At 42.3% G+C, this 22,450-nt stretch overlaps 1 protein-coding gene across 1 annotated transcript in view; it reads left to right on the forward strand.

The window, feature by feature from the left end:
- Positions 1-1,315: 1,315 nt before the first annotated feature.
- ACRV1 (acrosomal vesicle protein 1) overlaps positions 1,316-22,450 on the forward strand; it is a 32,447-nt gene continuing 11,312 nt past the window's right edge. Inside the window, exons 1-3 of the mRNA XM_083714227.1 lie at positions 1,316-1,389; positions 2,230-2,287; positions 3,487-3,608. Of these exons, the coding sequence (XP_083570353.1) occupies positions 2,255-2,287; positions 3,487-3,608 (155 nt within the window). The 5' untranslated portion in view covers positions 1,316-1,389; positions 2,230-2,254. The remainder of the gene's footprint in view (positions 1,390-2,229; positions 2,288-3,486; positions 3,609-22,450) is intronic.

Consider the following 22,450-nt stretch of genomic DNA (forward strand, 5'->3'; position numbering starts at 1 on the left):
TGCTGCATTACTGTATTTTAATATTTTGTTGGAAGCCACCCAGAGTGGCTGAGGAGGCCTGGCCAGATGGGTGGGGTATAAATAATATATTATTATTATTATTATTATTATTATTACTACTACTACTACTACTACGCACGACCCTGAGATTAAGAATCTCATGCTCTTACAAACCAAACCACTCTACCCACAAGGAACCTTGTTCATTGTAACATGGACCAAATACGCCTTCCTTTCAAGAGCAGTGTCTTCTTTGCATGAGTATAGTTGTTTTCCTTTCAGATAATTTGCCCTCTGGTGCTGCGCAAACACCATCCATTTGAAGCCCATCTAAGGTGTGCTTTCCCCACCTCAAGTCTTCTGAAAACTGTACCTTTGTGAGGGGTAAACTACAATTCTCAGGATTCTTTTCCCCCTCCTTTTTGAAAGGGGGACACCCTTTGAATGTACAGTGTGTACACAGCCACAGAGTCATTTTTAACAGAACTGGGAGAAAACCTTCTGGAAAATTCCGTAACCATAGACAAGAAAAAGACCAGATTCCAAGAGCTGTTCTGACTTGGCGTCTGTTCAGCAGGGGCCCTGGTGCTTACACTGGGATAGAGGAAATTCAGCCAGGCCAGTTTCTAGCCAGAGGGAAGGCTACCTCACTCCCCCTTCTTAAATACACGAGTCTTATGTATTGGGTCTCTTCTCCCCCCACCCAACCACCTTTTGCCTCATTAGTCCTGGTCATGGGGTATGTTATGCACATGACATAATTGCCAGATGGAGCAGACTTTTTTTGCGAAAAGAAACATGGGAACATGGGACAGACTGGGCCTTTTCTCTCTGGCTAACTTAGAGGGTTGCATTTAAAAACAAAACTGTGTGGATTTGGGCACTCAGCTGCTGCTCAGAAGGGACAGTTCCTTGTTTCAACCTTTGGGATATATATATATTTGTGTGTGTGTGTGTGTGTGTGTGTGTGTGTGTGTGTGGTGTTTCCTTTCTTTTTCCTCCCTCCAGAAACCACATTTATGTGTTACAGACATTAAAAAAGCAAAATCTGTAGGCTGTGCTTGAACCAAGTAACTTGTTTTGGGCTAAAGGTGTTAAACGGGTTTAACAGATCCAGAAACCGCAGCGTGTTTTCCATTCCCACCCCCACATTGTGTCTGAAGGATGCACCCAAGTTAAAGATCTGCACAGAGGCACCAACTTGCCACCCACATGGAGGGGCACATCATGTAACACACCATGTGACATGCCCCGCCTCTGCCTAGCACATCAGTACCTAAGTGCCTGGCCAGGACACACATGTGTCCCGCCACTGCAATGCTGGTGTTATGCACCGGGTGGGGAATGGGGAGCACAGAGCTTGGCCTCCTTCTCCCCACAGAGCATTGGGTAAGGAGAAGGAGGCAGAGCAGGGTCACAACCCCCTCCTTGAATTTTTTTGGGGGGCTGAAGACCCCCTCAGCCCCCACTGGCTGACACGCCAGGTTCTGCACATACAGATTTGGCACTTTCTTTTTATCTGGGCAGTAGAAGAAGAAAATAACAGGCAGCCATGTTAGTCCATACAGGAAATCCCTTCAAAATGTGAAGTCGGGCAATATCGTCATTAGGACAAAATGTGCACAAACTTTAGCATCCTTCAGAACACTTCATCAGGATGCAGGTGGCAGAGGCGTAACTGGGGAAAATAGAAAAATTAGTCTGGATGTTGGCATCTTGAGGTCTGGAGTGAAGTTCTCTGCCTTTAACTGGTGCGCAGAAAGGCCAAAAGTCAGCTCATGCAATTTTCCTCATCATGAAGATGAAACTTTGGAAAAAGCTGTCCCTGTTGAATTCCTGCCTCCTGTGCAGAGCCCCATGATATTCAGACCCACCCACCCCTTGAGAAATGCCACTGGCCCTACTGGAAGTCTTTTTGCTTTCCTTGAGGTTTCTTCCAGAGGTTTCTCCTAAGCAGCCAGTGCTGGGGCGACATTCCTGTCTTTCACTGCCTGCCCACACCGCCAGCTTTTGCAGCTTCTTCTTCAGGCTTCAAAAGTTGGGTGGGCACTTTCAGCGGTTTGGGGTGGGGTTACTGAAGTTATTTCTTCTTCTCTTGGAATTCCTTAGACGTCAGTCCAGGTTAACCCCAGATCTCCCTTTTGGAAAAATCCAATGGTAGCCCTAGGTTTCCTCTCAGGAATAAATGACGATGCAGAACCCACTCATGTTGTTTAATACCTTCACCAGGGATAGGAAATCTGCAGTCCCCCAGATGGGGCAAGAGGTTTTCCACCACAGCTTTAAGGTGAGCTTTGTCTGACCTGAATAGATGGATTTGCTTCAGGTTTCCCTCCACCTGCATCCTAGCCGTTTCCCCATCTATTCCATTGCTTCCTAGAAGCTTGGTAGGACGCCCCCCCCCCCCAAAAAAAAAGTTTGAACAAGCTTTCTCTAGAGGGAGACGGTGCTTAGGAGTGTTTGTGTCTCCAGTCTCAATCATCTCAAAAAGTGACCAGGTTGTCAGTAGGAGAGAGATTTGGCTGCATTGCATGGTAAAGGTAAAGGACCCCTGACAGTTAGGTTCACTTGCAGACGACTCTGGGGTTGCGGCGCTCATCTCGCTTTACTGGCCGAGGGAGCTGGCGTTTGTCCACAGACAGCTATCAGGTCATGTGGCCAGCATGACTAAGCCACTTCTGGGGAGCAGCGCACGGAAACACCATTTGCTTTCCCGCCGAAGCAGTACCTATTTATCTACTTGCACTTTGATGTGCTTTCGAACTGCTAGGTTGGCAGAAGCAGGGACTGAGCAATGGGAGCTTACCCGATCACGGGGATTCGAACCGCCGACCATCTGATCGGCAAGCCCTAGGCTCTCTGGTTTAACCCACAGTGCCACCCGCGTCCCTGCACTGCATGGTAGACTAATGAAAATGTGAGCCATTTGATGAGGATGGAATAAATGATCATGTAACTCAGAACTTGTAGGCAGAGCAGAATAAAACGGCTTCAGTCTATTTTCTTAACCGTAAAACATGGCAACACAAAGTATTTTTTATGGTTTTCACTTTTAGCATAACTTTAGGAATGTTATGAATCCAAATATTAGAATACCTGATCTGGCTTTCTTTGCCTTGCTTCCAGAAGGCAGGAACTATGAGGTCAAGGAAGGGAGCAAAAACCTAGACTTTTTCAGACCCTGGCAGGTGTGCATTCCCTCGATGCCTCGATGCTAGAGGGAGCCAAAGCTTTTAACTCATAATTAGCAGGCCAAGCATAACTTTAAACAGCTGGGGCCAGGTGTGGCTAATGGCATCAGAATGTGAAACCAGGGGGGTTATCTACACTTTCACAGAACCAGTTCATGCCCCCATTGCTAATGTAATAGGTTGTTGAACTTGAGCTAATGGTGGACCCAAGAGCTTTCTGCAATGATGAGTCAGGATGCAGAATCAGTGATGACACAGAGAGGGATCTACAGTACATGTTGTTTTTTCCACCCAGCATGAACAAAATGCACAGGCAAGATGCACATGTAGATGTGAGAATCCTGACAGAAACAGAAATGAGAGCAGAAATTGCTGGTGTTCTCTTACTCATCCCATGTCTGCAATGGAATCAATCCAGTGAGTACAAATGGGGTTTGCTACAGTTGTTGTTCTGGACCATAAAGAAGGCTGATTGCCGAAGAATTGATGCTTTTGAATTATGGTGCTGGAGGAGACTCTTGAGAGTCCCATGGACTGCAAGAAGATCAAACCTATCCATTCTTAAGGAAATCAGCCCTGCGTGCTCACTGGAAGGACAGATCCTGAAGCTGAGACTCCAATACTTTGGCCACCTCATGAGAAGAGAAGACTCCCTGGAAAAGACCCTGATGTTGGGAAAGATGGAGGGCACAAGGAGAAGGGGACGACAGAGGACGAGATGGTTGGATAGTGTCTTCGAAGCTACAAACACGAGTCTGACCAAACTGCGGGAGGCAGTGGAAGACAGAAGTGCCTGGCGTGCTCTGGTCCATGGGGTCACGAAGAGTCGGACACGACTAAACGACTAAACAACAACAACAGTTGTTGTTCTCAGTCTGCAAATGATACTTACTTGATGTCTGTTCCTGCTTATGTGCTATGTTTCCTTTGTTTACCATTGAACAGCATAAAAAGGTGAAGGTAAAAGACCCCTGACAGTTAAGTCCAGTCACAAATTACTCTGGGGTTGCGGTGCTCATCTGGCTTTACAGGCCGAGGGAGCCAGTGTTTGTCCACAGACAGTTTTTCCGGGTCATGTGGCCAGCATGACGAAGCCGCTTCTGGCTCAATGGAGCACCGAAATCAGTGCAGCGCAGGGAAACACAGTTTACCTTCCCGCCAGAGCAGTACCTATTTATCTACTTGCACTTTTGGCGTGCTTTTGAACTGCTAGGTTGGCCAGGAGCAGAGACCGAGCAATGGGCGCTCACCCCGTCGCTGGGATTTGAACCGCCGACCTTCTGATCGGCAAGCCCAAGAGACTCAGTGGTTTAGACCACAGCGCCACCTGCATCCCTTAAATTAACAGCATAGAATAATGCAATTAATTACATAATTTAATTATGTGAAATTCCACACACCGTGTATCCAGAAGTGCCATACTGCGAAGGGCACACAAACAGCAATTGGATGAAAAGCAATTAGATGGATGAAGATCTTTTGACTTCTATCTCTACCTCATACAAGCATGTTTGTGTGCACACCACTTCCTTTTGCCCTGCCCTCTCCGTCAAAGGAGAATCATTGCCACTCTGTCCATCTCTCCCTCGCCATTCTACTACGATGAGCCTAGGCTCAGCCTGCTAAAAGCTGGTTGGAATTGCAGCTCTGTAAAGGGAATAGAAACTACAGCTCCCATAATACTTTGGGGAAAACAACGTGCTTTCACATTTCTCTACATCACACCTAGTTTTGCTCTCAGGTCTTTTTTTTTTTTTTTTTTAAACCCTCTCTGCTTTGGTTGATGGGAGTTCCTCTGGTCTGATTGCTTCTTCTCCCCTTGGGGGCTTTTGTTCCGCTTTTCTATTTTTATTTTTATTTTGGCAAGGCAAATGGACACAGAAGTTGTTATGTACTGAGTTGAATAGGATCCAAATGCAGCAGTCTGATTGGTCCTAGAACAATGCAGCAGTATGTTTGGTCCGCAGGAGCCACCCAATCCAGCTCCAGGTGGAAGTGAATCCGCAACTTGATTGGCCTACAGGGGAATCCAGGAATTAGCCAATCAAGTGCGGCCCATTGTGTAAATAATGTATATAAAGCAGATATTTTGGGGGAACATTCATTCCTCGCTACTATGAGCTGAATAAAGAGCATGAAATCCACACTCGACTCCGAGTATATTTCAGAAGTTTAACCTTAATGAAATCACTTGAGCAACCCACTTTTATCCCCAAAGTGAATTTAGCCCTTTGACAACAATGTTGGTCTGAGAATGGATTATACAGCTGAGGTGTGTGGTGAGGATGCAGTTATGGAAGCCTTTGAACAAATGTGAGAAAAACTGAACCCACCTCCTCGGTCTCGTTTCGCAACTTCGTTGAAGGCCTCGTCATCCCACATCTGGGCCTTGGCAAGCAGAGAGCAAATGATTTAATTTTTAAAAAGGTTGTTTTAAATGAGTGCATGAATCAATTCCCCTATTTGGGGGTCAGCTTGTATTTCCGAGAACCTGTTGTGCTTCCCTTTAGAGACACAAAATGATGTTTTCCATTTACTGCTCTCAATGGTTCCTGCTATCAGTGGAAAAAAAGAGAAAGAAGAAAGGCAACAACAGCCAGGTCTCGAATGCTTTCCAAATTAAATACTTTCCAAATCAATTGGAGATGAGGAATAGCCCACAACAATGAGGTTAACAGCCTATGCTTGAAATCCACCCAAATGGATACAGGCTCTGTTGTTGTTTCTCTCCTCCTGGAAAGTCTGGAGTCTTTTCCTGGTGACATAGCATGGAATCCTCCAATTTAACTCCTACATCCTTTGTTCGGTTGCTTTTATGAATGTTTGCTTCTCTCAGAGACTGTGGTGTGCTGGAGAGAGGGAGAACGCAGGGCAGGGCAGCTCCAGGACCTTTCAGAGCAGAAGCAATGACTTAATCTGCTGGAACCTCAGGGCAATTGAAAGGCCTTGTTTGCTCTGGTAATCGGGTGAGGTGAGAATGAGGCTTTCAAGTTTGTTTGCAGCAGATAAGCATACAGAAAGTCAGAGAAGGGGGAATGGAATCAAACAGAGACAGGATACTTGTTTTCATTTTCTTTGATGGCATTCCTACTTCATGCTCGCAACTTAGATTTGTTTGCAAGATAGTTTGCATTTCTAATTTGAAGCTAAAGGTTGAATTTCAGCTGACTGAATGTCTTTTGTTAAACTGCAGTGTGTATTGAATCTATGCAGTCAGAATTGGGTATTTGATTGATTGATATTGAAATTGATATTATAATACATTATTGATACAATGACATGTACATTGGATTATTGTTATTGAAAACAAATAAAAATAGTATATATATATATATGAATGAAGCATACACTACAAGTTCAGTCACACTTTCTCCCGAGAAACTATGCATAGGATTGTCATGATGTTGATTAATGTACGCATATGTGAGTTTTGTACAATAAACTACATTGTTTGTTTCAATTAATTTGCACAAGGGTGTATACTTTGCATGGCTATTGGGGATCCTACACTTCAAAATTTACCAGTACACCACAGCTCAGTGATCCTATTAATGTCAGGTTCCACCCCTTTGGGTGAAAGGGATGAACCTTTCAGAAAGAAATATATGTGTGTGTGTTGGTTTCAGCCTTTCTGAAGGGGCTTTTATGGTTTGGCTACGTGAGCATTCTTTTGTACTGGTCTGTGTCTGAACTCTGACAAAATGTGGTTTTGATTCCACCCCGTTCCAATTTGGAACGAGTTATATGCAGCAATACCCAATTTTTCTCCTGTCAAACAAGTCTGTTCTCCAGGCTATGAATCATATTTTCTGGCACTGATCCCTCAAGGTTCTTTTTCAGAATTCATCACAAAGCACTGTCCTCTCGTTATAGCCCCCAATTTCCTTCCCCATGCCCCTTCTCCTATTATTCTATTAACTCCAGGAAGAATGCACGACACTCACTTTGTATAAATTTTATATGATAAAGGATCCCTTGATGCCTAAAGCCAGAACTGATCGACAACAGAAGAGAAGCATGAGCCTGTGAGTGATCCTGGGACCCTTCACTTAGATCAACAAAAGGAGTATGTCATACTGTCCAACATGCCGCAGAGGACAAGCGTATTTCATGTCCATGGACCCGTGTTAGTCATGCAACTCGTGCAACAACAGGGCCCCCCAAAATGCATGTCATTAGGGGGTGCTCTCATAGGAACCAGGTGACTCACACGAGAGCATGGCCCCCCAAAACGGGCATCTTTTGGAGCCACACTCTTGTGGGAGCAAAAATGGGGTATACCAGGATCCAATCAGAAGCCGAGATAGCTTCTGTAATTCTAGGATGTCTCGCTCAACGCGGGATAGTTGACAGATATGGTTTGTTCTGACAAAATGAGCATAGCATTGGGGTGCTAGCCAGAGATCCAAGTCCCTTTCCATGCCCCCCCCCAACACACACACACACAGTGGTTTTCTGGATTTTGCCAGAACCATTAAGCACTTCTTGCAAAACACCACATAACAGAAAACTGCTTAATATTTATAACAATAAGCTCTACAACCACCCTATATTGTAAGCTGTTATTATTATCCTTGAACACAGATGGCGGTGGATCGATGTTGAGGGTTCCTTGCTGAAGGCCATCCATTGAGCTAATGGCTTAACAGGAAATGGAGACCTCATTGCTTCCCCCCAAACTGACCTGACTCTAAGCAGTACACATTAGACAATTTTAGACTCTGGACTTGATAGACTTACCAGGGAGTTGGGCTGCTTTTTAAACGATAGTATGTATTATTGCACTTACCTCAAAATGTGGTAAGCCAGCTCTGCTGCTGCATTTGAGGGTCTTTCCGTTCATTCTGCTGAGTGGGGTCCTGGATGTCTGCCCCAAAGTTCTGTTCTGGTAGCACTATAGGTCTTATTTCACTCCTTCCCACTGTGATACCCTAGGGTGACGTGGATCAATTTCCCCTTTACCAAGGTAGAAAAGTTCATTGGTAACAGTGTTTGACCATAAAACCACTCTGGAAATTGTGGTTCTGTGGAGGAATAGGGGCCTCCTAACCACTCCCAGCACATTTAACAACAGTTCTCAGGATTCATTGGAGAAAACCATGAATGTTTAAAATGGTATGACACCACTTGAAATTATTAGCAATTTCAACATAACAATATATCAAAATGTATCATATTCATTATTTTTCCTTCCCCCCTCCCCCTGAGACTTCCCTCAGCTCCTCTCTCTGATTTCTCAGCACATGTTATTCTCTGCATATTATGAAATTATATCGATCCTTATATTACCTATCTACCATGTTATCAATCAATAAATTTGTGTATGTTTATTCAAAACCTGCCAAGGAGCCCAATTCATTTTGTTGTCTTTTTAAGTACTTTGTAAAAAGTTTCCATTCTTCTTTAAAGTCACAGTTGCCCTTATCTCACAGTTTGTCAGTTTAGCCAATTCTGCATAGTTCATCAGTTTCTTTTGCCACTGTTCCTTTATTGGGGTTTCCTCATTCTTCCATCCTTGTGCGGGATCATGGTTTTGTTTAACCCCCTTTGGCCACTGCAAAAGCTCACAGAACAGACCCTCCAAGTGCTCCTATTTTCCACGGACACTCCTGGATTTACAGAAGCTGTCCTGATTTCTCATTTGATCCCAGAATGTCCTGCTTTTTCTTAGGATGCCCCTATTTTCAATGGAGAAATGTCGGAGGGCATGGAGTTATGCCAGCCCTGAGCCAATGAGACAAGCAACTATACAACCTTGAGAAGACCTCTGAAGGCAGCCCTGTATAGGGATTTTAAAAAATGTTTAATGGGTGGATGTGAGGGATCGTGCTGAGGAGGGCTGCACTGAGGAAGAACGGTGGGAGCCACCCCCTCATCTTGATCCTGAATCTTCCCAGGAGCAGGAGGACAGTATAGATTTGCACAGTGGTTTACAGAGGGGCATAGAAGGCAGAAGCTGGGAAATACTGAATGGGGAACAGCTAGCAGAAGAAACACCAGAAGAGAGAGAGTTAACAGATTCACAGTCTCTGGATAGTATCCACACCCCCCTCCCCAAAGTGACGGAGAATTCAGAAAGTGTAGCAACAGAAAGCACAGAGGGTACAAGCTCAGATTACAAGACGTAGAAGTGACGTAGATTAATAGGGATGGAGGGGGGGAGTGACCTTAATTAGGAGCATTCTGGTTAGATGCTTTCTTTTGTCCTTCACTGTGTTTATCAAGGAAATAAACTGGTAAGAATTCCCTTTCATTTGATGTACTCATTTACAGCCATGGGGAAGGCCTGGCAGTGGTGTATAAATAATAAAGTTGTTGTTGTTGTTGTTGTTAAATAGGACGTCCCTATTTTCATCAGGTAATGTTGGAGGGTATGATAGAACCGAGATGAGGAACCTAAGGCCCTCCTGATATAGTTGTACCACAACTTCCATCATCACTGACCAAGAGTTATGCTGGCTGGGGATGATGGGAGATGGAGTCCACCAACATCTAAAGCGCCAAAGGTTCCCCATCCCAGTCCTAGAAGAAAGGCCTGCTTTGCTTGAAACAAGAGGGGAAAGAGGAAAAGATAATTATGTCAGAGAACACACACACACACCTTGTTTTCAAAGAGACAGAACTCAGGCTGCTTGACATTCTGATTATCCTCCAGCTCCCCTCACCCTCAGTTACTCTCCTGACCTCTGTAATTTAGATCAAAGTGATTTAGATCCAAGCCATCTTTGGGACAGTCACTCAGGGCTCCCAGGGGCCTTGTTGATGGATAAATGAAGCTAAATAAAGGTAAATAGCCCCAAACCGATGAGACATGACACAGGCATTGGGTCTGGAGAAGGAATTTCCCCTGAAGTCCAGGGAGAGGCTGGGATGAAATAACAGAGGGCCTGGATTGGCTTTCTCCTTTTCCTAGATGCTCAAAAGGAAAGAGTCTCACTGTTGACTAAGGACCGCTGCAGTTGGGGAAGCCTTTCCTCATGGGCTTGCCTGCCACAGGAGAGTCAACTCATTGCAGATGGCTCTGGAGGTGGTTGTAAACTCACTTCCAGAAACTGGCTAGGCCTCACCTTTGTCTCAGGAGAGCAATCTATAGAGACCAGAACTCACTGAGCACTCCCGCTCGAATCTCCACCATGCATGGGAAGATCTGTCAGAATCTAGAGGGGGAAATCTGACCCCCAGGGATCTGGAGGATTCCTGTTCCCCCACTATCCCATGACAATATGTATTTATATGCATGGTGTAACCCTTGTATGTGCATTTTTCTTACACATTGTTTAACTAGCGAATTGCATTGCAAAATTCAGAGAAGTGCAGTGTGGCGTTTGCCTCCTAGGTGGGTCATAAGGAAAGGGTTAAAATGAGTGTGATGTGATTGGCCAGTGGAAAGTGATAGGAGGAGTTAGAGTGAGAGTGGGTGTTGTGTGGAAGTCAGTCGAGAGTTGGGAGTTGGAGAAGGAAGAGGGAAGAATAATCTGTGGGTTGGTCGAGTTGTGTTGTGAGAGAGTGAGAGGAATTGTTAGGTGGTGTCAGATAGTTAGTTGGAATAATCAGTTTTGAAGTTGTTAGGAACGAATAGTTCAGTAAAGTAACTAAGATTAAGAAACTGCCAAAAATAATTAACTGAAACCATAAGCTTGTTCATGCCTATAAAATAAACTTGATTATTTGTTAGTGTTAACAACTGACTGGACTCCGTGTGTACCCGTGAGAAACAGGTTGGTGGCAGCAAAGAAAGCAATTACAGTGGTGGCAGAGGGTCAATAGACCATCAAACATCCGGGGACCCTGTGTGATCGCCACATGCAGTTATTGTTTTTTTTTAATAAATATTTATTAAAGATTTTTATAAGAAAAAAGCATAAATAACAAACAACATGCTTATGTCATACACAAAATTCCATAACTCATTTGGACTTCCTCACGTCTCTCGCTCCCACTTACATTGTTAAAAAGTTTTTCCAAGCAAATTATCATCTTGTTTTCAATCTTATATCCACTCATTTAAATATGATCAAATAGTTCTCCCAAAGGATTTGTCTTTTCCTTAATCTCACTTATCATCTAATTTCAATCTAGTTTAGTGGTGGCCAATTATTTATGATCAAGCATCCTTCTTAACATTCAATCAAATTACAAAATTTTTGTAAATAAATTTTAAATTTCTTCCAATCTTCTTCCATCCTTTCTTCTCCCAGGTCTCGGATTCTGCCGGTCATCTCTGCCAGTTGCATATAGTCTATCAGCTGCATCTGCCATTCTTCCAGTGTGGGTAGATCTTGAGTCTTCCAGTTCTTGGCAATAAGTATCCTTGCTGCTGTTGTTGCATACATAAAAAATGTTCGGTCCTTCTTTAACACCCCCTGGCCGACAATACCCAAGAGGAAGGCCTCTGGTTTCTTGGTGAAGGTATACTTAAATACCTTTTTCAGCTCATTATATATCATTTCCCAGAAGGCCTTCACTTTAGGGCAGGTCCACCAGAGGTGAAAGAATGTTCCTTCATTTTCCTTACATTTCCAACATTTATTATCAGACGAATGGTATATTTTGGCAAGTTTAACTGGGGTCATGTACCATCTATATATCATTTTCATTACATTTTCCTTCAAAGCATTACATGCAGTGAAGTTCAGCCCAGTGGTCCACAACCTTTCCCAGTCCTCAAACATAATGTTATGCCCAATATCCTGTGCCCACTTTATCATAGCAGATATTGAAGGATTATAGAATGGTAGAGTTGAAATGGGCCACAAGTACCACCTAGTTCAACCCCCTGCAAGGCAGGAATCTTTTGCTCAATGTCGGGCTCATACTCATGACCCTGAGGTTAAGAGTCTCATGCTCTGCCGCCTGAGCATACCTAAGGTGGGATGGCTGTATTTTGGTTCGCACATTGTTCCAGAAACTGCTATTAGACAAGTTTGCCTTTAAATGTGAACTGCACCTGATTTTCCCCCAAGCCCTAGCAGCCACAACGACTAAATTCACACTACATTTGGTTCACTACAGAGGAGTTAACAAGAAAGGGCTGAAACCTTCATTTTTTCAGTACCCAAGCCAATCTTTTACTCCTGAGCTGAATGTTTCTTCGACAAGAAACAAGCTTACAAATTTGGTTGCTATGGGAGCAGAGGGCTGCCAGGTGCGCTTTCTCTCTGTCAAGAAGCTGGGCTCCATGCTTGCCCTCCAAAACCGGGCAGGGTCTCCCAGTACACACACACACACACTTCAAAATTCTCTTTCCATTTCCTCCTTGCAATGGGCTCCATTGCGGGTGTGCCATTTTGGAAGGGCATGTAACAGGCCTCCATGGGGAAAGATGGAGAAAGAGGGAGGTGTTGAGAATGTTCCCCCTTTCCCCAAAACAACCTCAGATTTTGCCAAATGTAACTTCATCCATGGCAAAAGAAACATCTCAAGTCCTGTTTGGGAGTTGCTGCAGACTGGAAGTTCTGAGTGTGAGGAGTGGCATGGTATGAGGGTTGTGGGTTTGTTTGTTTTTAAGCTATGCCTCCATTGCTAGTGCAATCCATGAATTCAGTAGTGATTGTCTGCTGCATAGAACCCTCATGTAGCTGTGGATGCTTCAGCTTGATGTAGAACCCTGGAAAAATCAGGGTTCTCCATTCTGCCAAGGAGCTTACAAAGAAAGAAGCAGGCTCCCCACTGGAGACACTCTCCCTTGAACTTGCAGAGGGTGGAAGGAATGTTCCTGCCCTCTCCTTGACATGTGAATTTTTCCAGTTTGCAGTAATGGCTGAATAAGACTTCATTTGAAGACAAAAAGCAGGTTATAAATGAGCCAAGCAAGATAAGAAGGAGCAAGGAGCACACACCTGCATATCATTTATCACAATAAATGCCACAAACCAAGCTTTGAGTTACCTACTTGCTAGCTTGCCCCCTCCTTCATTAAGAAGGGATCTCCTCTTCCCGCTACATTTCTCTGGTATTGAAACAGAGATACCTCCACACAGAAAGGGATATTGCTGGCCAGTGGAGAAACACAGAGTTGTATCCAACTAACTTGTACACAAATGAGACCCATTGGAATTAGTGGATCTAAGTTGGCCATGCTTATTAATTTCTGTTTCTGTTTGCTAAACTATTTTGGAGATGGGAATCTAAGATTTTGAGATTGCTTGTAAGTGTCTCAAAAATCCAGCTGTCTTCTCCTCTGAATATTTTAATTTTGCACTGTTAATCTGTGAGGCAGCTTTCCCCTGAGAAGAGACACAAAACTGTTATGGTTTTGCTTTTCTTCAGTTTATAAATGGGTGTGTGTGAAGGGGAGTATGATCTAAGCACATAAAATTGTGACTGATTTGGGAAAGAGGATATGGATGTGCATAGTAAAATAATATGAAGACAACTCCTGATGATATTAACACAGGGGTAGCCAAAGGTGTTGCCTCCAGATTTTGCTGAACAACAACTCCCATCTTTCTTCGCTGTTGCCTGTATTGACGTGGGGTCAATGAGCATTGTAACCCACAACATCTGGAGGGTACCACAACGGCTCACCCTGCCTTAAGATAGGCCAAGTTAAAAAATGATCGAAAGGATATTTTTCCCAGGTTAAACTCTCATTCAAGTTCTTAATGTTGGAGAGGATGTTGACAGCTAAGTTCATATTCCCATATGTGGCGGGCATGCAAATCAGTACTATCCTTTTGGAAAATGGTAGTCAGAAAAGGTTTTTCGATGATTGGACAGGTGATACAACCTGATCCAATGGCTACATGAATTTACTGTTTAAGGACCTGCTAATCTTTTTCATGTTTGCAGCTAGAAATATTGGAATATTGGAACACAGCTACAAACTTAACTCTAGGCGTATGGTGGGAGGGGCTATGGAACACAGCATCTGAGAGTACTAAGGAACACAAAGATCAAAGATAATTTTGAAACTGTTCGGTACATGTTTATCCTTGGCAGATGTCGATAAGTGCATCAGCTATAGGGTGGCACTATTTGCACTATTGGCAATAAAGATAAGGGCAACATTTATGAATAGTGCAAGTGCCAAACTGTAGGGATGCTGACTAGAAGGAACGTTCCTAAATTTTGGACATTGTAGATTAGTCTTGGTCTTTGGTTTTGTAGCTGTGTGATTTGTGCTCATACTGTATTGTGATGGCCATTGGCTATAAACAATAAAAATTATTGACGATACATGTTTATTCAGTACACTGAAAAGGACACTGTTGTCTCCTCACCACCCAGCTACCCACGGCTCACTCTGGGTTATCATCAGAAGCATTTTCAGAAACTTCCAAAGATGCCCAGGGAGCCACCATAATCCCCAGAAACCCTTAACAAGCTACAGTGCCAAGAATTCTTTGAGGGAGAGAGAATGCTTTGAATGTGCTTTAAAGGGATAGTGATTATGCACCCTAAGTTTCTGAATTCTGTCTTTCAGGATTATGCAAGTTGGAGTAAGAAATTTTAAAAAGCAGAGGCTCTAACTAATGATCTTCTCCCCCCAAAAAAAATTCAACTTCAATGTCGCAATTACTTGAGATGAGAAAGCAATAAGCATCATTTCGAAACTCCCTAACAGTTTAGATATGGGAACATGGTATGAGACTCGGCCTTTCCATGGGTAGGGAGGGCAGATAGCCTTTCTGGTATCAGAGTTGGCTCACTAGCAATCACATTCTTTTTTAAAAAAGATCTCCCATCTACCCTGGGTGGGCCACAGAAACCCAAGGCATTTGTCTTTGTAGTTTCACAACATCCTGAGCTGCCAAAAAACTGTCCTTGAATTCAACTGCTCAGAGGTCAGAATGCCCCATTCCACCTGGAGATAATGGCATGCTCTGTTTGAAGAACTTGGAGATCTTTTAAGCAAAATGTTTTGGTTTAGGCAGCGTTAGAATCTCACCAATTTTTCATGGCCGCACCTATAGTTTTATGAGCTGGCAATTCAAAGTGACCAAAAGACCTGCTTTTCAGGCTATACCTCTTATTACATACAATTCCTTTGCATATGCAACTGTACACATAATGAGGTACAACACTCATCTTGAAAATGCATGGGCTCTTGTGAGTTTATTATAGTGGGAGTGAATCCACAAGAACGCTGCTTGTAGGTTTTATTTATTTTTTGAACCAGAGTTACATATGCCAAAGCCAAAGTCTGCCACCTGCTGTCCAGCAAGCCGCAGTGTCAAACTGTTTTAATTCCCTATACAGTATGCAGACTCCTGCATCTTTCCTCTAGTCAAGCCTGAAGTTGGATAATGACTAGAAAACCTCATGAAAGCGATACAAATAATATTTACCGTTGTGGTCTGATGCCATAAATGTTGAGTTTTTACAAGCTTCTCCTTTTGCACAGGAGGTAATAAAAATCTCATGGGTTTTAAGTCAGAAAAACACGTGATAGGAATTTTGAGCACTAAATAATGTTCATGTTCAAAGCTGCAGAGAGATGATACTCAGTTTATTGCAAACAATAAAGGGGTGGTAAGATTCTGGGCAGGGTAAAGATGCTGCTCTCCATCACTGTTTTGCCCCTTGTTGTTGTTTAGTCGTTTAGTCGTGTCCGACTCTTCGTGACCCCATGGACCAGAGCATGCCAGGCACTCCTGTCTTCTACTGCCTCCCGCAGTTTGGTCAGACTCATGTTTGTAGCTTCGAGAACACTGTCCAACCATCTCATTGCCCCTAGAAGTTAGTAATCACACCCTAGAAGTTAGTTGGGCGCCATCCCCACCCCATTGATCAAAAACATACATGCAGGTTTTCAAAACGTTACTGCGGTTTGTTGAATTGTTATGTGTCTGTTGTGTGCAGCATGAGTCCAGTTCATCCACAAGATCACACTCAAGAGTCTTCTCAAATCCAGATGGCATTGGAAGATACTGAGCATTTGGAACATGCTTCAGGCCTAGGTTTGAGGTAGAAATATCCTTGGTCACCTGAGTGAATGATTTGTGAAAGCAAATAAATGACACAGCATAACTCCATTAGTTCCCCTAGACCTGGCGGCTTTCAGTACCATTGACCACAGTGTCCTTCTGGGGCATCCGTCTGGGTTAGGTTTAAGGGGTAGGATAGTGTGATGTGCCCCTTTATTCCAGGAGGAATGATCCCATTTATTTGTGTTATTAAAAAGTTATTAGCCAGCTAGAAAGCTAGCTAGGTTTGAAGTGATTTTCATAAGCACTGTTTCATTTGTTATAGGAATTCAGAGGTCTCAAATATAGAATTAATGTTGATAATTGCACAGGGTAAACACACATACTTAAGTATATAAACCAGATGTTTAAAATAGTACAGGAGAGCAATCCAAAAGTCATATTGGCTCTCCTAAAGACTCTAAATATTTCCTCTGCCTCCTTTTTTTTATAATATTTTTTATTGAGTTTAAGAAATACAGAAAAAAGAATAAAGGATAGATGTAAGAAAATAGAATAGAAGAATAACAAATTTCCATGTTCTTTTTTCATCAAATCTAAAGGACTTCCCCGCATCCTCCAAACCCTGCATTCTCTGTCATATAAAACATCAGCAATTTGTTAACTTATTTCAAAGCTTATTGTATCTTCCATTTTATCATGTTCCCTGATTTCAAATATACTGTAACCCAATTCTTGTACGTTTTGTATTAAACACAATAAAGTTGTTTCATTATTTTACCTCTAAATTCTTGTGTCTTAATTTTCATTTCATTAACTTACATTTGCTGAAGCTAGAGTTTCCTAAAAGGTGCATTTTTTTTTAACATTCATACAGCTTATAGTGTTTTTTCAAATAGTCCTTAAACTTTTTCCAGTCCTCCTCGATTGTTTCTTCTCCCAAGTCTCGGATTCTGCCAGTCATTTCGGCCAATTCCATATAGTCCATCAACTGCGATTGCCATTCCTCCAGCGTGGGTAAATCTTGTGTCTTCCAATATTTTGCAATCAGGATCCTTGCTGCTGTGGTAGCATACATGAAAAAGGTTCTGTCCTTCTTAAGCACTCTCTGGTCCACCATGCCCAGCAGGAAGGCCTCTGGTTTCTTAGGTAAGGTAAATGTAAGTACCTTTTTTAGTTCATTATGAATCATCTCCCAAAAGGCCTTCACCTTCGGGCAAGTCCACCAGAGATGAAAGAATGTCCCTTCCGCCTCTCTGCATTTCCAACATTTATTGTCGGACAGATGGTATATCTTAGCTAGCTTGACTGGGGTCATGTACCACCGGTATACCATTTTCATAATATTTTCCTTCAAGGCAGTGCATGCCGTAAATTTCAAACCGGTGTTCCATAACCTTTCCCAGTCTACAAACATAATGTTGTGCCCCACATCCTGCGCCCATTTTATCATGGCGGATTTGACTGTCTCATCCTGTGTATTCCACTTAAGCAGCAAGTTATACATTCTCGAAAGTAGTTTATTTTTTGGCTCTAACAATTCAGTCTCTAGTTTCGATTTTTCCACCTGGAATCCAACCTTTTTATCTATTTTAAAGACCTCCTGAATTTGCGCATAGTGCAACCAATCTCGCACCTTGGTTTTCAGTTTTTCCAAGCTCAGCAACCTCCAATTGTCTCCAATTTTTTCGATTATTTCCCAATATTTAGGCCAACGGGCCTCCATGTTAAGTCTCTTACGTGCCTTGGCCTCCACCGGTGAGAGCCACCTCGGAGTCTTACTCTCCAATAAGTCTTTATATTTTGTCCAGACCATCAAAATTGCTCTTCTGACAATATGGTTTTTAAACAATTTGTGCACTTTAACCTTGTCATACCACAAATATGCATGCCACCCAAACGCATTATCAAACCCTTCCAGATCTAGGACATCAGTGTTCTCCAATAAAATCCAATCTTTCAACCAGCAGAAGGCTGCAGATTCATAATATAACCTCAAGTCTGGCAGGGCAAATCCCCCTCTTTCTTTCACATCAGTTAATATTTTAAACTTTATTCGGGGCTTTTTGCCCTGCCAAACAAACTTAGATATATCCTTCTGCCACTTTCCAAAACATTCCACCTTGTCCACGATCTGTAGGGCCTGAAACAAAAATAACATTTTCGGCAATACATTCATCTTTACAGCAGCTATTCGGCCTAACAAGGAAAGTTTCAATCTTGACCATGTTTCCAAATCTCTTTTGATTTCTGACCAACATTTCTCGTAGTTATCTTTAAACAAATTCAGATTTTTGGAGGTCAGATACACCCCTAGGTATTTTACTTTTTTAACCACATTTAGTTCCGTTTCTTTAGAGAACTCATCTGTTTCTGTGACTGTCAAATTTTTTGCTAAAACTTTAGTTTTTTGCTTATTTAACTTAAACCCCGCCACCCGACCAAAGTCAGAAATTAATTCTAACACTCTTTTAGTGCTAGAGACTGGTTCCTGTAATGTTAATACCAGGTCATCTGCAAATGCTTTCAATTTATATTGTTTCACTCCGACCTCAATTCCTTGGACCAACCGGTCCTTTCTAATCATGTTTAGCAACACCTCCAGAACTGAGATGAACAATAGGGGGGATAGGGGGCACCCCTGACGTGTCCCTTTTTCAATTTTAAACTCCTCTGTGACCACATTGTTTACTATCAATTTAGCTTTTTGTTCTGAATAGATTGCTTCTATACCATTTTCAAACCCCCGCCCCACTCCCATCCCTTCCAAATTTTTCTTCATGAACATCCAAGAAATATTATCAAAGGCCTTCTCTGCATCAATAAAGATTAAAACCGCTCTAGTGTTAAGATTTGTTTGTAGAAGCTCCAAAATATCAATAATGTTTCTTGTATTGTCAAACAAATGCCTACCAGGGAGAAAGCCAGCCTGGTCCTTATGGATCACTTCATTTAATACTTTTTTAAATCTACTTGCCAGGATATCTGCAAAAATTTTGTAATCCACATTTAGGAGTGAGATGGGGCGGTAGTTCTTAAGCTGAGTCTTTTCAGTTTCTAGTTTAGGTATCAATGTGATGAAAGCTTCTTTCCACGTTTCCGGTGTCTTCCTTCCCTCCATGATCTGGTTACAAACCTCCATCAAGGGTTGTATCAAATAATCCTTTAAAACTTTGTAATATTTGGAGGTTAGACCATCAGGGCCTGGAGACTTGCCTAATTGAAGATTCTGAATGGCACTTTCAATTTCTTGCTGTGTGATGTTGCAATTCAGGGTTGTTCTCATTTCCTGGGGTATTTTTTGTAATCCATTAGTTTTAAGAAATTGATCCACCTCGGAAGCTTTTTGCGGCCCTTGTGAGTAGAGTTCTTTGAAATATCTCTGGAAACACTTTCTAATTTCCTCAGGTTTCTGAACCATTCTCCCTTCAATCTCTAGATTTGTAACTGTATTAAGCTTTTGTCTCTTTTTCAACTGCCAGGCTAGCAGTTTCCCACACTTATTCGCTGATTCAAAGGATCTTTGTTTCATTTGTTTAATTTTCCATTCCACCTCTTGATTTATCAATTTCGAATATTGCACCTGGAAAAATTTCACTTCTCTTAGCACATCCTTCGACTTAGGCCTAGATCTTAATTTTTTCTCTCCTCTTATTTTCTCCAATATCTTCTCCTTCTTTTCATTCCAGAGCCTTTTCTTAATCGTGTTTTGTTGTATTAGAAACCCTCTCATGACTGCCTTGCTTGCGTCCCAGATTATTCTTTTTTCCACAGTGGTATTCAAATTTATCTCAAAATAGTCCTTTAAAGTTTTTTGGGCCTTCTTAACAATCTCCTGATCTCTTAATATAGTGTCATTCATTTTCCATCTAAAGGATCCGGTTGTATTTAGTCTCAGTTCCACTTTCAAAGCATTATGGTCGGAGCAAGTTTTTGGGCAGATTTCCACTTTTCTAGTCTTAGGTGCCAGTCCTCTAGTTGTCCATATTTGGTCGATTCGTGTCCATGTCAGATGAGCTTCAGAAAAGAAAGTTCCTTCTTTCCCTAGAGGGTTCTTAACCCTCCATATGTCAATTAAGTCCATATTGTCAGTCATTTCAAAAAAGGTTTTAGGTAGTCTGCCATCTTTCGATATGTTGGCACTTTGTGACTTATCCATGTTTACAGACACAACCCCATTCATATCACCCAACATAATGATGTTATTGTAGTCCAAGTAATCCAGCATAGTCTCATGCAGCTTCCTGAAAAATTCCGATTTTCCCTCATTTGGAGCGTATATTCCTAATATCAAAAATTTTTCTCCTTGTGTCTGTATTTCAATCGCCAAAATTCGGCCATGTTCATCTTTAAATAAAAATTTCGGTGACAGGCTCTCCTTTGCATATATCACCACTCCTCTTTTCTTAACTTTATCCGAAGAAATAAATTCTTGGCCTAGTCTTTTATTAATTAGCACTTTTCTATGGAGCCTTGTCACATGTGTTTCTTGTAGGCAAATAACGTCCAATTGTTCCTTTTTCAAAATGTGAAAAACTTTTCTTCTTTTTTCCGGGGAATTTCCGCCATTTATGTTCCAACTAAGAAGCTGCAGAGACATCCTGAATCAATTGACGAGTCCTACAATGGGGTGTCTAAGTTTCCCTCCGATCCCGGAGGTGGTAGTACTGGTCCAGATCCAGGTGGTGTGACTTTTGAAGGTGGTCCCGGTGGTGGTGGAGGCCAAGAAGCTGCAGCTCCTTTTTGCAGGTCCTCCTCGTGGTCGTATAGGAACTTCTGCTGGTCTTCAGGTGATTTAATTTTTATTTTCCTTCCTTTGTAAGTAAATGAAAGTCCTTGTGGAAACTCCCACCTATAAGGAATTCCGTTGTGTCTCAACAATTTAGTCAAGTCTATATAGGTAGTCCTAAGTTCCAAGAGATATTTGGGTATATCTCTGTAAATTTCAGCCTTTTTGCCTTCTATCTCCAAAGATTTCTTGAAATGTAGGCCTAATATCTTATCCCTCTCTTCTCTTGATCTCAGAATAACTAAGCAGTCTCTGGACTTGTCTTTCTTTACAGATCTTCCCAGTCTAAAGGCTGTCACAATTTTAAAGTCCTTTTCTTCCTCAATTCCCCAGAATTTGGAGAACAAAAGTGTCAGAAATCCCTCTAGGTTGTCTTTCTCCAGTTCCGGGATAGCCCTTATCCTGAGATTACTTTCTTTACTTTTCAATTCAACCAATGACAGGTAGGCTTGTTGTTCCCCTACCTGTCTTTTCAGAGGCCTTACTTCCCCTTTAATTTCATCAACCTTTATATTCGCCTGTTCTGCTTTTTGGTTGGCTTCCACAGCTAATTTGTAGTTTTCAGCCGTAGCTCCTTGCAGTTTTTCAATCGCCTGGGTGTGCTGCGAAACCTGTTCAGTTAATCTGCCAATAGAGGATGTAGCTTGGTCAATTTTTGATGTTTGATTATCCACTTTTTGATTTAAAACTGCCAGTTGTTCCAAAATTTGTTTCAAAACTGTTTCAGATCCTCCAGTTGCCATATCTTCTGTAGCAGGCTGTACAAATTCCACCTCCTGTGCTGTCAGCACAGTTGGGATGGATGATCTGCGATGATGAGTTAAAGTTGTTTGCATAAGTTGCCCAGATTTTTTCTCTTTTTCTTTATCTTTGGCTTTAGCTGCTCTTGTTCTCCCTGAGCCGCTCATTCCACACCTGCCTCTGTTCAAGGTCAAATGATCTTTTGTCCCATGAGAAAGACGAGTCCAAAGTATAAACAATTAAACCACAAAGAATTTCAATAAAGTTCAATTCCCAGGCCACTATACTTCCACAATCCTCTAGGGGGAGTATTTCAAAGTTTCAAAGAAGGAAGGAACTATTTTCTGCCATTGAAGTTCCTATATTCCCCATGTTAAATTTTTGTAATTCCAATGCACAAAAGGAAGGTTTCCAAAGCTTCCAGTTTCTTAAACTCCAGCCACAAGGTGTCAAAGGAGGTCCCAGCAACAATGTTAAACATTAATATCTCAGTCCATGCAACAGTTTAAGTCTCTGCTACAATGTCGTCAGTTTGACAGCAGTTTGACAGTTCTCTTCTATACACTGGCAGCCCGATGACGGGGTTACCCCTTTTAAGTCCGTTTAGCTCAAAAATAGGGGGACAGTTCCAGAAGGCAAAAGTCCATAAATTTCACAATTCTTTCCCTTTTCTCCTCAAAGATACACAGTCTATCAATGCACTCTTTCTTCCACTTTTACAGTCCCTTTTAAACACTTCAGCTCGCCTCAGAGCCCTTGCTTTGGTCTAATTAGCAGAGTCGGGAGGCGGACTTCCTGTTACTCGCCTCCCGTTTTCAGCCGAATTTCTCCAATTTGGTTAAAAATTTAAACCCCTTGCT

Source organism: Podarcis gaigeae (genome assembly GCF_964106915.1).
Source record: "Podarcis gaigeae genome assembly, chromosome: 15".
Taxonomy (NCBI): domain Eukaryota; kingdom Metazoa; phylum Chordata; class Lepidosauria; order Squamata; family Lacertidae; genus Podarcis; species Podarcis gaigeae.